Source organism: Homarus americanus, unplaced genomic scaffold (genome assembly GCF_018991925.1).
Source record: "Homarus americanus isolate GMGI-L3 unplaced genomic scaffold, GMGI_Hamer_2.0 scaffold16894, whole genome shotgun sequence".
Lineage (NCBI taxonomy): Eukaryota > Metazoa > Arthropoda > Malacostraca > Decapoda > Nephropidae > Homarus > Homarus americanus.
The window spans coordinates 295,998-312,380 of record NW_024746541.1 but is presented as its reverse complement, the minus strand read 5'-3'; the positions used below and the strand labels follow the sequence as shown (position 1 = coordinate 312,380).

General features: G+C 39.7%; 1 protein-coding gene across 1 annotated transcript; it reads right to left on the bottom strand.

The window, feature by feature from the left end:
- Nucleotides 1-1,962: 1,962 nt before the first annotated feature.
- On the bottom strand, nt 1,963-15,935 carry LOC121879361 (acyl-coenzyme A thioesterase 13-like). The gene is made up of 4 exons (XM_042385961.1): nt 15,848-15,935; nt 11,859-12,061; nt 9,324-9,508; nt 1,963-3,141 (listed from the first exon to the last, which is right to left on the bottom strand). Exons 2-4 carry the CDS (start codon nt 11,946-11,948, stop codon nt 2,988-2,990), a joined length of 429 nt encoding a protein of 142 aa, XP_042241895.1. The 5' UTR covers nt 11,949-12,061; nt 15,848-15,935; the 3' UTR covers nt 1,963-2,987.
- Nucleotides 15,936-16,383: the final 448 nt, after the last annotated feature.

Genomic DNA, 16,383 nt, shown 5'->3' with positions numbered 1-16,383 from the left:
AGACGGGGGCGGACAAGTGCTTTAGATAGGTGTACAGTAGTTGTATTTTCTTTTCCATTTTACTGAATCTTCTTAGTTTTGCGAGCTGTATTAGGGCTAGTTTATTACGTTCCATTATGTGTTTATTTATTCCGGTTCTTGTTATTGTTAGCCCCAGTATTTTTCCTTCATTTGCGTATTGTATTTCTCCGTTGTTTACTGTGATTGGTGCTTGGTTTATTCTTGAAATGCGTATGATTTTCAGTTTCTGTGTACAGCGGTCCCTCGGTTAACGAACGGTTCAATTAAAAAAAATTTGGTTAACGATTTAGCTCCCATAAGGATCTTCAATTCGATTCACGAACAAAACTTCAATTAAAGAAATCCTTACGACAAACACGTTTTGTTGTGAACATCAGCTGATCGGCTAATACGCCAATACAGTAATCGGTTCTATGTTTACATTCATTTCCAATGGAATAAATATAAAAAAAGTTGTGCTCTTAATATTTTTGCATTTTTTATATTAAAATTTATTATTCATTTTAAAATTTAGTTAACATATTGATAACATATGCAGTACAGGGAACTAGTTTTTTGTACGCCCATCAGCCGCTTGACTCACCCCCCAAAGCGTCAGTTTAACTTTGTTTACAGTGGAGGAAACATCGTGTTTGTTGCTCTCTTGAATACAATACTGTACTGTACTGTGTGGTGTCTGTAGCCTCACTCCTGTACTGTACTGTGTGGTGTCTGTAGTCTCACTCCTGTACTGTACTGTGTGGTGTCTGTAGCCTCACTCCTGTACTGTACTGTGTGGTGTCTGTAGCCTCACTCCTGTACTGTACTCAGCTGAGTATGGAAGAACTAATCACTCATCACAGTTATGTCACTGACATAGGTTCTCATCTTTCAGTGTGGGTTTCATTTACTGTTTAAACACAATTGTACTGAATATAGTCATACTATAATGAGTCCTTCCATTTACTGTAGAGTGAACTAACACATTTGTAGTGGATACTCTCCCCTACAGCTGCTGATTGGTCACTTGCCCTCTGCTTACCAGCCAACCAGCGGCGAGTTCCACAAATCAACCTTCGAGTTCAAACTGTGCGGTGATTGGTCAGTTGCCGCCTTTATCTTAGCCAATCAGCAGCGTTTCTCATCTTTGCATTTCGGCTCTTGATCCGGCAGAACGATATAAATACCCGCCTGCCTCGCCGTGAGGGCAGACAACACCACACTCTTAAGCAGAGAAGACCTTCCCTACAGCAGCAACTCTACTAGGTACCAACTTCCCAGCACTTGACTGCTCTGTACATATCATATATATAAAGAAAACAACATTGTGAGTTTCCTTTCCCACCTCCATCCTGAATGCGAGATCTCCCTTATTGTATATGGCCATAAGAAAAGAGAATTGACACACACAAAGATAAATTAGACAACTGGCCACATACACTACACTACACATTCACTACTTTTAGGAAAAACTGACACAAATTAAAACAATCTATACCTCTTTATTTACATGTTAAATACTGATAATATTATAAACTACATAAAACAAGTCTCTCTTTGGGATGAGTCCACGAATTTCATACTGATCAATATGACTCGTGATGTGTGTTGGTCAGGGTGTTGGAATCCTTCATCTGTCGTGTCATAATCCTTCACGCAAAAAGTGGTAGCGTACATTTTTTTACCTTACAATAGTCTCCCACACACCCTACCTCCTCCCATGAGTCTCCCACACACCCTACCTCCTCCCATGAGTCTCCCACACACCCTACCTCCTCCCATGAGTCTCCCACACACCCTACCTCCTCCCATGAGTCTCCCACACACCCTACCTCCTCCCATGAGTCTCCCACACACCCTACCTCCTCCCATGAGTCTCCCACACACACCCTACCTCCTCCCATGAGTCTCCCACACACCCTACCTCCTCCCATGAGTCTCCCACACACCCTACCTCCTCCCATGAGTCTCCCACACACCCTACCTCCTCCCATGAGTCTCCCACACACCCTACCTCCTCCCATGAGTCTCCCACACACACTGGCACATTACAATCACCTATGAGGGAAGAGAGCAGAGCAACAGTCAGTGATAAATAAATAACTTGTAAACATTATAAACTTGGTGAAGGCAAGTGTTCTCTGTTAACAGATTAAGCTGTTTAGATATTATTAAGAGGTAAGTTTTAATAACTTCTCCTACACAGGGCATCAGCACGAGGTTAAAAGACTAACTATAATTTGAGGCATTCAGAATCATTACCTTCCATCCTCCATATTGATTCTGAACGCCTAACATAGGAGTTGACTGTGTTACTGTGATGAATGGATTGGACAGTGAAACCTCCATATAATGTTACATATGGGTTTCACATCTAACCGGCCCTCGATATAATGGACTTTAACACTCTGAATTTCTTATGTTCTAATGGGTTTAATTGCTTTGATACTAACCGTTGATTCACTAACCAACAACTTTTTTCCAGTCCCTATACCGGTATGTGTTGGTTATCGGGGTCCACCTGTGTTGAAACCCATGTTAAAAAGATCCTGAGATGCATTGAGGTTTCCGGGAACTTGGTCCTATCGTAAAAAAATGGGGAATACTGTACTGTGCTGTATAAGCAACTTGTGGAGTTTCACCGAAGCAATATGTCAAAGGAAAAAGAACTAAATTGATTATTGTTGAGGGGTGTGGTCCAAACCTTGAGATCAACAAGAAGAAACAAACCACAGGGTTCAGACTCTGTTAATGCAGCTTCAGAACCTTATGGTTGATTTGTCAGTCACATGTTTCAAGCATAATGTATGCCAGTGTGGCTGCCCCCTTCTGTAGACTGTACAATATTTCAGTGAGGGTAAATGTATGGCTCAAACATCTCCACCATCTTGGTCAGAGGTGAGATGAGGAATGATTGGGTTAGGTAATTTTATTTTGAGTGATATGTACATGAAGTGTAATAATGTGGTGATGGGCCGAGTTATTGCTCACCCAATATACTTAGTGTGAGAACCCCTAGCAACAGGAGCACCAGAATCTTTATTTGTTATATCAACATTGAGGAACGCTAGAGTCCTCCCAACTTTGAGAGCTTCTGCGTTTATCAAGATTTCATCCCCAGTCTTGGCTGCACTTAAATACCTGAAAAGAATGATAAAAATAATATAAGTATCGGACTGTATTCTGTTATCCTTCCCCCACTCCATTCAATCAGTGGAAGAGAAGGAAGGATAGTAGAGTATTATAACCATTACTATTATCTCTGTAGGATAGTACAGTACTAGTAGACTATTATAACCATTCCTATCAACCCTCGCACAACACAACCAACAACTGTATCTGTATCAACCCCTTGTGTACGGGGTGTCCTCTCAGCTGAAAAAAACTGTTCTGCGTCTCCGTAGTGAAGGGGTCAAGGAACGTTCTCAAACAAACAAGACTTAACACTACTGAATGAAAACAAAGATGAAAGGTTATTGGATGCAGAGATTACTTACTTACCCCCCCCCTGACAACACTAACTCACAGAATGATGAATACAATTACCGAGGAAGTGTAAACGTCAACAAGGGGCAGAAAGAACAGAAAGAATATTTTAGAGGGCTGAGGGATTGACACTGATACACCTCCAAACATCTATAAAGAGGATGACAGTGGCCATAAGAACAACATGAGGAAACTAGGGAAAATCTGAAAAAAAAACATTACAAGGAGAGAAATAATGAAGCATGGGATAATATAAAACATATTTGACTAAGAGTATAACTAACACTGTGGGTATTATGAGGACACACACACCTTATCAGTACTATGTTGTAAATACTGTACTCGTAGTAATATCTCCGTAGGCTGGAATTAAAATTTTATCAGAAAATTCCAAGAAAATTTTCGGCGATGGGGAGGTTTTTCCGGCTTTGAGAGAGTCGTCTCGTTACCCAGAAATCTTTCATTCCCGGAAGTGTTCTACACCAATTGTTCCGGCTAACGGGGATATCACTATTTTCGATGAAAATAGAATAAAAAGTTAAATAAAATTACATTCTCATATAAATAATAAGTAAATCCTGATATGTTTTATACATAAAATATACAGTGATATCCCCGTCAGCCGGGATACAAATGAGTTCACTCCTGAGGATATTCTTAAGTTAGAATTGTATGTAAGTCAGAACACACCCTATGTGCACTCTATCATAGCCTAAGTCCTTTTATAGATCTTGAATCACTTATTTAAGAGAAGAGAAGAAACTGAACGACAAAATTGCCCTAACTTCATCCCTCTTTAAGATTTTTGAAACTATCATGAACTCCCGCATCTCCATCACCTTGAACGCCATTCTCTTTTGTCAGATCACCAGTATGGCTTATGCCAGGTGAGATCTACTGGTGATTTGCTCTCCTATTGCACCATCTTTGGTCATCCTCTCTTCGGGATTATGGGGAAACTTTCGTCGTGGCCCTCGACATCTCCATAGCATTTGACAGGGTATGGCACAAGTCTTTGCTTTCTAAACTTCCCTCTTATGGTTTCTCTCCCCCACTTTGTTCTCTAATCTCTAGTTTCCTTGAGAACTGATCCATGGCAGTTGTTGTCGAGGGATCGATCTCTCGCTCTTTGTCTACCAATAGTGGTGACCCACAGGGTTCTGTTCTTTCACCTACTCTCTTCCTTCTTTTTATCAATGATTTACTTCACATTATGACTAATTCTATTGATTCTTACACTGATGATTCTACTCTTCATTCTTCTTCACATTTTCCCTTCCTCCTAACTCTCAAACTAGATCTGTTTCTAAGGCTGATATCATTACATCTACCAATGCAGATCTGTGCAGCATCTCTGAATGGGGAGGTAGAAACTTGGTTAAATTCGATAGTAATAAAACTCAGTATTTACCAATTACACTTTCTAAATTAGATGATCTCCCACCAATCACATTTCAGGATGCTATCATTCTGCCAAGTTCTAAAATAGATATGCTAGGCCTCACCATTTCCTCTAATATGTCATGGAAGCCACACGTCCAGAACATTGCTTAAGCTGCCTCCCAAAAGCTGGGAATGCTGTACAAATGCCGTAGCTACTTCACTCCTGAGCAGTTGCTTCAAGTATATAAGGGATTCATTCGTCCTAACTTGGAGTACTGCTCTCATATCTGGGGTGGCTCTTCAACTGTTAGATAGGGTGGAATCAAAGGCATCTCATCTTGTTAACTCTCCTCCTTTAGTTGATATTCTTTCTTCCATTTCTCTTTGTCACAATGTTGCTTCACTCTCTCTCTTTTACAGGTAATTTAACGGGCAATGTTCGGTGGGTTTGGCATCCTGTGTAGCACTGGCCGTTTCTCTGCGGATGTTGGTCACACTAGATTAACCTTCTTCTTTCCTCACACAGCCAGACTGTGGAATGCTCTGCCTTCTTCTGTGTTTCCATACTCATACAATCTGTCTCACCTCAAAAAGTTGGTTTTCCGGCATCTTCGTGGAGTAGATTAATGTACAGTAATCAATTTTCTTTTCTATTTTTAATTTCTTTTTACTCTTATTTTTTTGCCGCCCCTTCCAGGCACCGTTGTGGGTTGATGACCTGTGCCAGGGTGGGCTATCCCCCATAAAAAAAAAAGAACAACTCTGTAGCATAGTAGACATTCAGTAATACCTTTAAGAACCTTGGCGAATCTTGCTGTTCAAATTTAAACAATCCTTCTTCAATAAGCCTGAAACCATCTGCCATTTCTTGTGTAATGAATCCATTTGGTTCTGGCGTTTCAGTTTTCTCTACATCCTCTGACGAAATTTGCTTCTCCAGTTTACTCAGGTCCTCATTGCTTAATTCTTCAGCACAAGATTCAAGCAACTGTGTGACATCATCCTCATGAATATCAAGCTGGAGATGGTCCCATAGTTTGGCAGTGTTTTTTTTTCCAAACACCATTTGCCCTTACCTTGAACTGGTTAAACCAGCCCCTACTAGCAACAAAATCTTCCCCATCACTTTCATCACCAGGTTCGGCCTTCAAGTCAGTGTGCAAGCTTCTCACTTTTGCCTGAGTCAAGGCCAGACTTAGAGGGAGACGCCATTGATTCTTTGTTTTGTTATCACAGTTGACTGCATTTGTGTAAATCCTTTAACATGTTCAAGAATATTGTGTTCGTGTTTCAAAATTGTTCCGATAGTTGACCGACTGAAGCCCAACGCTTTACCAATGACTGATGGTGTTTCACCTTTATCAGAACATTTCATTACATTAACTTTGACTTCCATCATAACTGTTTTCCTTTTTCTTGGATGCACTACTACCACTTGCATCAGGTTTATGTTTGGGAGCCACGATGAGGGCAGAAAAATAAGAGTTAATAAACAACAGATTGTAGTTGATCACACACATTACTGATGTGAGGGTAAGGTGTACTGATGCTCCCTCAAGGTGTACTGATGCTCCCTCAAGGTGTGTTACTCCCCACCCGCTGCTCCGCCTCGCCTCTACCCCACACAAACTAGTTCTCGTACCTTAATACAGTACCAGGAACCAGTTGTACTTATGTCGGATTCTTAAAATAATTAACCTATGGGACCTCGTTTGTATCGGCGGGTGTTTGTAAGTTGAGAACCCCCTGTATGGTTCTCCTTTATGTGGGAGACAAATAATTTTCTTATGACAGCCCAACACTGGTGGTGAATAAACCCCAACCTTTTCACCTAATATCTCAAGCAAGTTCTGATATACAGCAGGCACTGTACACAAGAGGTTAGTAGACTGTCTCCCCTAAGTAATATAAACTGTTACCATGGTGATGCATGGACCTGACCCTGGAAAATGGGATTATTGTTTATAGTATGCTAATCCCTTGTCATTTGCAGGTTTGCAATTTGCAATTTCAACGATTCACGGGAAGCAGATGGTGGCTAGCTTGCGAACCTTTCCCACGGCACAAGGAGTCACCCCACGCGCCCACAACATCTCCTCTCCCTCTGTTCACGTTCAACCAATGCCTGTGACGTACAGTTGGCAATCCCTTATCCGAAATCCTTGGGGCCAGAGGCATTTCGGATTTCAGAATTTTTCGGTTTTCAGAATGGTTAGGGTTTTTTTTATGTGTATTAGCCCACCCGGGCAAAGATCACTGACCCACATCGGGGCCTGGTTGGGGAATATAATAACAATTATAGTAATAATAATAATAATAAAAATAATAATAATAATAATAATAATAAATTTTCATAGGTTTAGGTCGTGTTTCTCACTTTTGATCTTTTTTCAAATTTGTATTTCTTTATTATTATTATTATTTTATTATTACAGTATTATTGTGATTATTATTATTATTAATTTTATTATTATATTTTTATTATTATTATTATTATTATCATTATTATTATTATTATTATTATTATTATTATTATTATTATTGCTATCATTATTATTTTTTTATTTACTATGAATAATTATTATTATAATTATTATTACAATTACATTTTCGTCCCCCCAGGCCCTGGGTGGGCTAATCCCTGTTCAATAAAAAAAAAAAAAAATTGTGCCCCACAAAAAAACTTTCGGTTTTCAGAGCTTTTCGGTTTTCGGAATTTCGGATAAAGGGTTGTCAACCTGTAGCATCTCGTGTTGTACTCTCAAAACTTTAGTCTTTCTGTGTTAAATGTCCCCTAAAAAACTGCCTAGTGCCAGTGCTAGTGATGCTGGTGGAGTGAAACATAAAAGGCAAAAGTCAGTGATGACCCTGACAAAAAAGTTGAATTATTAGACAAGTTAAAGGAGGGGATGAGTGCTGCCACGGCTGGTCAGTTGTTTGGTGTGAACGAGTCCACAGTGAGGTACATGAGGAAAAATGAACCAGCAATTTGTGATTCTGTTCAAGCGAGTGCTGAAGTGGTGCAGGTTGTTCATGACAAGAACATAGTAAAAACAGAAGAAGCACTGAACATTTGGGTTGAGGACCAGCACCACAAAACTGTTCTGATCAACAGCAACTTGATTCATGAGAAGACTAAAAGTCTTTATGGTCAGGTGGTGAAGGGGCTGGTGTAGTGACTGAACCAACTTTTAGTGCCAGTGACTGGGGAGGCCGCATCAGCTGACCATACAACCGCAGGTGCATTTCCCACAAAGCTAAAGATATTTCTTTTTCCTCTTATTTTTTCTTCCCCTAGACTCCATTGTGGGTCGATGACCTGTGCCAGGGTGGGCTATTCCCCGTAAAAAAAAAAAAGTGTTTAATGCCGATGAGTCCGGATTATATTGGAAAAAGATGCCTGGGAGATCGTACATAAACAATCAGGAGAGGCGTATCCCTGGGCTCAAGGCAGCCAAGGACAGAGTGACACTCATCTTCTGTGGCAGTGCAGCTGGCCACATGATCAAGCCTGGCTTGCTTTACCACTCAACAAGCCCTAGGGCTTTAAAGAGTAAAAACAAGAACCTTTTGCCAGTCTTTTTTCAGTCCCACAAAAAGGCATTGGTAGCTGTCCAAGCATTTCTGGACTGGTTCCATAAATGCTTCATCCTGGAAGTGGAAAAATACCTTGCTTCCAAGAAGATGGAATTCAAGGTGTTATTATTGATAGACAATGCACCAAGCCACCCAGAAAGTTTACACTTTAACCATCCAGGTATAGAGGTGGTGTTCCTACCCCTAACACCACTGGTCTTATTCAGCCTCTCGATCAGGGTGTAATACACACCTTCAAGGCATATTACACCTGACTCTGTCTTGGTCGTATCCATAGTGCCATGGACACAGACCCTGACCTTGATGTTAGCAAGTGTTGGAAGGAGCACAGCATTGTGGACTGCATTACCAACATCAGTGAATCAATCAATGTACTCAAACCAGAGACAGTGAATGCTTGATGGCCCACCTCATGGCCTGAGTGTGTGAATAACTGCCAGGGATTTCCGTCCATAGTAAAGGACCTGAATGACATTGTGAGTGTTGCACGTCATTTGAGGGGTTTGTGGACATGGCTGCTGAAGACGTGGAAGAGCTGATTGATGGGCTGGAGAGGAACGGACAGAAGAGTTGGTAAAGAGTGCTGAGGAAGATGAAGAGGAAGACATTATGGAATTACAACAAGAAGGTTGGAGCTTGGACAATTTGGGTGAACTATTTCGACACGTGAAGGTGGTAACTGATTTCATTGTTGACCACGACCCTTCCATGGAACTCAGCCTTAAGATGGTCCGAGAAGTCAAGCCAGTAGTGCACTAAGGTATTATACGCTGCTATTTGCAGTTTTGCCAATTTGCGTCATTCCTTGGAACCTAACCCTCACACTTAGCAAGGGTTTACCATGTATAAGAACTTACGATACATTGATGTCCACCGACACTCCAGGCACAGCTTGTTTGGTGGTCATTAAGGCCATAGTAGAGACGATGTCCACCAAAGTTGCTGTAAGACCTCCGTGTAAAGTTCCACCTCGGTTTGTATGCTCTTTCTCAACCGTCATCTCTGCTATGCACTTGCCGTTTCCACCAGACACAACACGTACCTGTAAAAACCCAAATGTCTTAATATTCAGTTGAGGCCACAGAACTTAATAAACATAGATAATACCGTAGTCTTGATATTCCCTTCACTACAGGGATGCCACTTTGTTTGGATAACACCGGATGATTTTACTCAGCAGGATATAGGTACACTACACTACACTACCTATAAATATACATAATGGTAACTACAATGAGTGAAGCCTGTACAGTACACATGAGGATATAGGTACACTACACTACACTACCTATAAATATACATAATGGTAACTACAATGAGTGAAGCCTGTACAGTACACATGAGGATATAGGTACACTACACTACACTACCTATAAATATACATAATGGTAACTACAATGAGTGAAGCCTGTACAGTACACATGAGGATATAGGTACACTACACTACACTACCTATAAATATACATAATGGTAACTACAATGAGTGAAGCCTGTACAGGATGTTCACAATTACCGTATTTGCCGGCGTATAGGACGCGGTTTTTTATTTATTTTTTAATGTATCCCAAATTACCCTGCGTCTTATGTGTCCATATTACGGATGGAAGGCCGAGCGCCATAGGCGAAGGTGCCTATCTAGCCAAATTATCACAAACTTACAACAAATTTGCCAAAGACATAAATAATGGCTTACATTGGCTTAACGGCAGAGGGAAGCTCACAACGTCTCACTGTACCTCCTTCCCCAGCATACATAACCCACACCAGATACATGTCTTACATTATTTAACAACTGTGTTACCTTTAAGAAACATTTGTTTATTATCTAAATGAAAAAATGCCCCTAGAAAGATTAAAGAAATGTTAACAGAGAGTTCAGCCGCCAGTCAGCCATTTGCAATAAGTCGATGATGCCAAACCAATAGCGATGGTGCTACACCCTGGTGACCGATCATGGCAACAAAAAACATCACAGCTAATATTACGAGTTTTACATCCCGTCGGTAATTCTCTTGACCAAAATATACACAAGCCATCAGCTGCTCTGATCAGAGGGGGAGTTGTGTTAGTATAATGTTACTATATTGTGTTAGTATAATGTTACTATATTGTGTTAGTATAATGTTACTATACTGTATATGATTTCCTACTTGATTCCAGTACAGGTACATCATCGATGGTCTGGGAACTGATGAGTCCGGCACCTCCTTTAGTCCAGACAAAATTATGAGGAGGCACTTAACTTCCCTCCCAGCCAGGGTGAAGGTGGTCCTAGGCTTAAAGTTTTTATCTTATAAAATGTCGCTGACTAGACTTAGCAGAATATACAGGGGGTAAATTGCATTGCTGGAATCCTTGTAAGATAGTGATTAATTTGAGTATAAACATCACATAGTTTGATTTAAGTTTATAGCAGTCCATAGTGCTTTAGAGACATTGAATGAATATGGAAACACAGAAGAAGGCAGAGCATTCCACAGTTTGGCTGTGTGAGGAAAGAAGGAGGTACTACAATGGGTTAATCTAGTGTGACCGACATCCACAGAGAAACGGCCAGTGCTACACAGGATGCCAAATCCACCGAACATTGCCCGTTAAATTACCTGTAAAAGAGAGAGAGTGAAGCAACATTGCGGCAAAGAGAAATGGAAGAAAGAATATCAACTAAAGGAGGAGAGTTAATAAGACGAAATGACTTTGATTCCACCCTATCTAACAGTTGAAGAGCCACCCCAGATATGAGAGCAGTACTCCAAGTTAGAACGAATGAATCCCTTGTATGCTTGAAGCAACTGCTCAGGAGTGAAGTAGCTACGGCATCTGTACAGCATTCCAAGCTTTTGACCCTGAAGAAGATACTGTAACCTATGACCCTGAAGAAGGTACTGTACCCTATGACCCTGAAGAAGGTACTGTACCCTATGACCCTGAAGAAGGTACTGTAACCTATGACCCTGAAGAAGGTACTGTAACCTATGACCCTGTAGAAGGTACTGTACAGTGGTGGAGAATTACAGGGTTTACGAAGTGTTACATCTTAAGGTTATATCAACTGTCACTTTTTGTTATATTTTATTGTACATTATTCCTCAAGTGTTTGACTTTGTAGTGTTTCAGGTGCTAGTGAGGAGCAAGACACCAGCTATTATTATTAGTATGGCAAAAGACACACCCTACTACACCTAATTGTCAGATCATCAGAAGATTAGCCTCCCAGCTTATTTCACCTGAAGAATAACACCTCAATGCTACCAGCAGGGTTAGGTTAGCATAAGGGTGATTAATTTTAAAGTGAAATAAGCTAGAGGGAGGGTTAATCTACAGATGATCCCAAATGTCTGGGGTGTCACATACAACCAAGTGTCAAAAAATATTACACATTTTACACTTACTTTGGACAAATTCCTATCGAAGCCTCCACTCTCTGCCAAAACAGTCATAATTTGCTGTAGAAACTTCTTGGTTCCATTATTAGATGCCATGACCTCAGTGCCCAGTCTGTTATCTTGAGGGAATGAACGCCTTAATCTGTACTATATGGCATTAAATTGTATCTTCACGGCTGGGTATTATCTCGACGCATCCACGAGTTTACCTGAACCATGATATAAAGCATTAGTAGAGTCTGTTATGATAAGGTGAGCTGTGGTGGTACTAAACATGCACTCAACATTATATGACACACATGACTCTAAACATCAGAGGAAATACTGTACATTAAAGCATTGTAACTATGATTTTCCAAACTATCATGAACTCCCATTTTCTCCGTCACCTTGAACACCATTCTCTTTTGTAGGATCACCAGTAAGACTTTCGCCAGGCGAGATCTACTGGTGATTTGCTCTCCTACTGCACCCATCTTTGGTCATCCTCTCTTAGGGATTATGGGGAACTTTCGTCATGGCCCTCGACATCTCCAAAGCATTTGACAGGGTATGGCACAAGTCTTTGCTTTGTAAACTTCCCTCTTATGGTTTCTCTCCCCCACTTTGTTCTCTAATTTCTAGCTTCCTTGAGAACCGATCCATGGCAGTTGTTGTCAAGGGATCGATCTCTCGCTCTTTGTCTACCAATAGTGGTGTTCCACAGGGTTCTGTTCTTTCACCTACTCTCTTCCTTCTTTTTATCAATGATTTACTTCACACTATAACTAATTCTATCCATTCTTACGCTGATGATTCTACTCATCAATCTTCTTCACATTTTCCCCTTCCTCCTAACTCTCAAGCTAGATCTGTTTCTAGAGCTAATATCATTTCATCTATCAATGCGGATCTGTGCAGCATCTCCGAATGGGAAGGTAGAAACCACCTGGGAAGATAATGGCAGCATAATGTGTTGTCTAATGGTAGACCCTGCTGCCATCTGTGACCAAGTCCCAGGTTGATGATCTGACTTTCTGCCTCATTTACACACAATTGTAGGGTCTCAAGTGTTTCTCTTACTATTGACGACACAACATACATATATTGTTTCTCACTATTGATCTTTATTTTAATTTTTGTATTTATTTATGGTCCTTTATTATTATTATATTATTTTTAGTATTATTTTTATTAATATTATTATCATTATTATCTATTATTATTATTATTATTATTATTATTATTATTATTATTATTATTATTATTATTATTATTATTATTATTATTATATTTTTGCCCCTCAGGCCCTGATGTATGCTAAAGGCCTCAGGAATGAGCATCTGATGGCTTTGTCTGTCAACTTTGGTCAAACTGCCTAACTGTTAACTATTTTGTTAAACCTACACTGTCTGTGTACCTTGGAAATTGTCTACTATTCCTGTACTGTCTAGGTACATAGGACACTATGTACCTGCATCTATGTCCACTGTACTGTATACCTGTGCTGTCTATACACATGTTGAACTGTATACCTACATTGTCAATATACATACAGAACCATAGTAGTAATGTACAGTACAGTACCTGCACTGTACAGTATGTGAATTGTCTGTTCAATACTGCACTGTACTGCCAAACCAACTGTAAACATGTGAGATGATTTCATTGAATAGATTATTATTCCTGGGGTGAACCAGCTACCATTAGGACAGGAGGTAAGTGCTGTATCCACTCACCCATTGCACCTCATACTACAATAATGAATCCCTTGTGTGCTGGGTCTTACAAGTGGCGTCCCCATTGTGATAAGTTGAGATAATTGAAAATATTAACATTTGTGTCTATATATCATGAATTATTCGTACAATTGTCCTCGACCCTTAGTAACACCATTATCTCCTTATAGACAGTACGTACAGAACAGGTGTCCATTGTTAGATGAAGGGTTAATTTACGGAGGATTTTCTGGAACGGAACTCTTAATTACTTCAACAGATGGCTATACAGTAGTGTCCCTCTCGACAGTCTTACCATACAGTCATCTTTTATCAGTACAGTACAAACATCTTCCAATTTATGATAGGGTTGTGTTCCTCTCGACAGTCTTACCATACAGTCATCTTTTATCAGTACAGTACAAACATCTTCCAATTTATGATAGGGTTGTGTTCCTGGAGACTCAAACACAAATAAAAACAACATAATCAGGGGTCAATTAACATGGGTGTCAATGGGATACATTCCTGGCCTGCCCAACACAGACATGTACAGTATCACAGAAAAACAATCCTTTACTTAATTAAATAAATAAATACAAAAACATGAAACAACACTAACTACAATAATTATCAATTACATCATTAACCAAAACAGAACAAAACCTGACCAATAATGTGTTACTCTCGCCAATATTGGCAAATACCACAGCAATCATAGGGTAATGCAACAAGGATAACATTATTGACTAGAGACCAAGGGTAAGCCTAAGTGAAGGACCTCCTGGGAATAAACAGCTGACAGTTATCCTTGGTCAAGTTGCCTTACTCTTTACCATTGTTGTTTACCTGCACACAGTATACTCCCACGGTCTGCCAGCACTGTATACCATGGTGACGAAACGGGTAAAGCTGTGGTGACGAAATGGGTAAAGCTCTGGTGACGAAATGGGTAAAGCTCTGGTGACGAAATGGGTAGAGCTGTGGTGACGAAATGGGTAAAGCTGTGGTGACGAAATGGGTAAAGCTGTGGGGACGAAATGGGTAAAGCTCTGGTGACGAAATGGGTAAAGCTCTGGTGACAAAATGGGCAAAGCTGTGGTGACGAAATGGGTAAAACTGTGGTGACGAAATGGGTAAAGCTGTGGTGACGAAATGGGTAAAGCTGTGGTGACGAAATGGGTAAAACTTTGGTGACGAAATGGGTAAAGCTGTGGTGATATGGGCAGACCCCGTGTGAAATTGTGGTATGATTAAATTAGTTTTCCCCGATAAGTCAGCGGCTGTGAAGTCATAAATAATTACCAATGTTACTTCTTATAAACTGGTTACTGTAATGATAACAACGGTGGAAAAATTACAGTAAATTTAATTACTACTTCTGGTATTATCTCCAGGATTACGGCTGAATCAATGTTACTCGCAGAGGATTACACTAAAAGAATATCCACATCTCTATCTACTTATTTATCCATGAGGTGTTATTTTACCTTCAGACATAATGCCCCTGAAAGTTATACACAACTTAAACATTTAGATCTCAATATTCTGAGCATTTTGAACCCCATATATACCTGGTGGAAATGAATAATAGCGACACAATTGAATTTAATTGATTTTAGGAAGTTTTCAGTCTTTGTCTGTCAACCCGTGAATTTTTTTTGACCAATCACATTTACATTTTTCAAAGCAGCCTGGGTAAGGATTTGCAAACCTACATCTTGGAAATTCAAGGACCAGTGTGACAATGGTCGTGGTCGAGGGCGAGTTTTAATACGTGATCTCGGACATGGCGCGACCCAAAGGTTAGGTTAGGGACTGGTTAGGTTAGGTTAGGGACTGGTTAGGTTAGGTTAGGTTAGGTTAGGTACTCGGGTTTTTGTGTTCTCCCCCCTAACTAAAACCCCGATTTCACAAGTTTTCCCCCTTATAGTTAGGGGGAGGGAGGGGGGGTGTATGTACTTTAACCAAAAATTAAGGTCCTATTGGTTTAAAACTCACCAAAATACACTAGAAAAACATATTGGTCAACCCCTAAGGGATTCATATCCAAAAGTAAAAAATTTCACACCAAAATTACTTAACTTTTAACATTTAATCTTAAGTTTATGTAATTATATAAGAATAGGAATTTGTACCCACTAATTACCTAATAAAATATACCCCTTATATACCAACAATAAGGGTAAACTACTGGTCTATACCCTGAATTGGTAGTTAACATCATCATAGATAGTTAACTTGTACCCTTAACTACCTAACCTTAACTACTAATGAGGAAAATATGTATTAGTATACCTGTAAGAGGAGACCACGAGCTGACCCCCTTTATATGAACCCCACAACATGAACCCTTAATACCGAACCCTTAATAAAGTACTAGTTGGCAACCACATCCAGGTCTCCCACACATCACAATTGTTGACTATACTTTATCCTCTTAACTACTGATCATTAGCCTCTTGGGTGGTTAGTCAAGTTGTTACACACTATTGATAATTACTGAATGTATCTGTACCTGAGGCAGTACTAACTAGGTCATTAGAGGTGAGCCAGTGCTAACGAGGCCATTAGAGGTGAAGAGATCAATGAAAAAAGTTAAAAAAAAAGAAAGATAAACAAAATATATAATAATTATTTAAGCTTAATAGAAAAAATATATAGTTAAAAAAATTATTTGATCCATAAAAAATAATGAAAAATAATAAAAAATACGATAATTAACACATAATAAGATACTACATATACTCAAATATCAATAAAAAACAAAAATAATAATAATAAATAAGAGTAAATCCAATAAATAAGGAATAATAAGAGAATGAAGCCAGGTG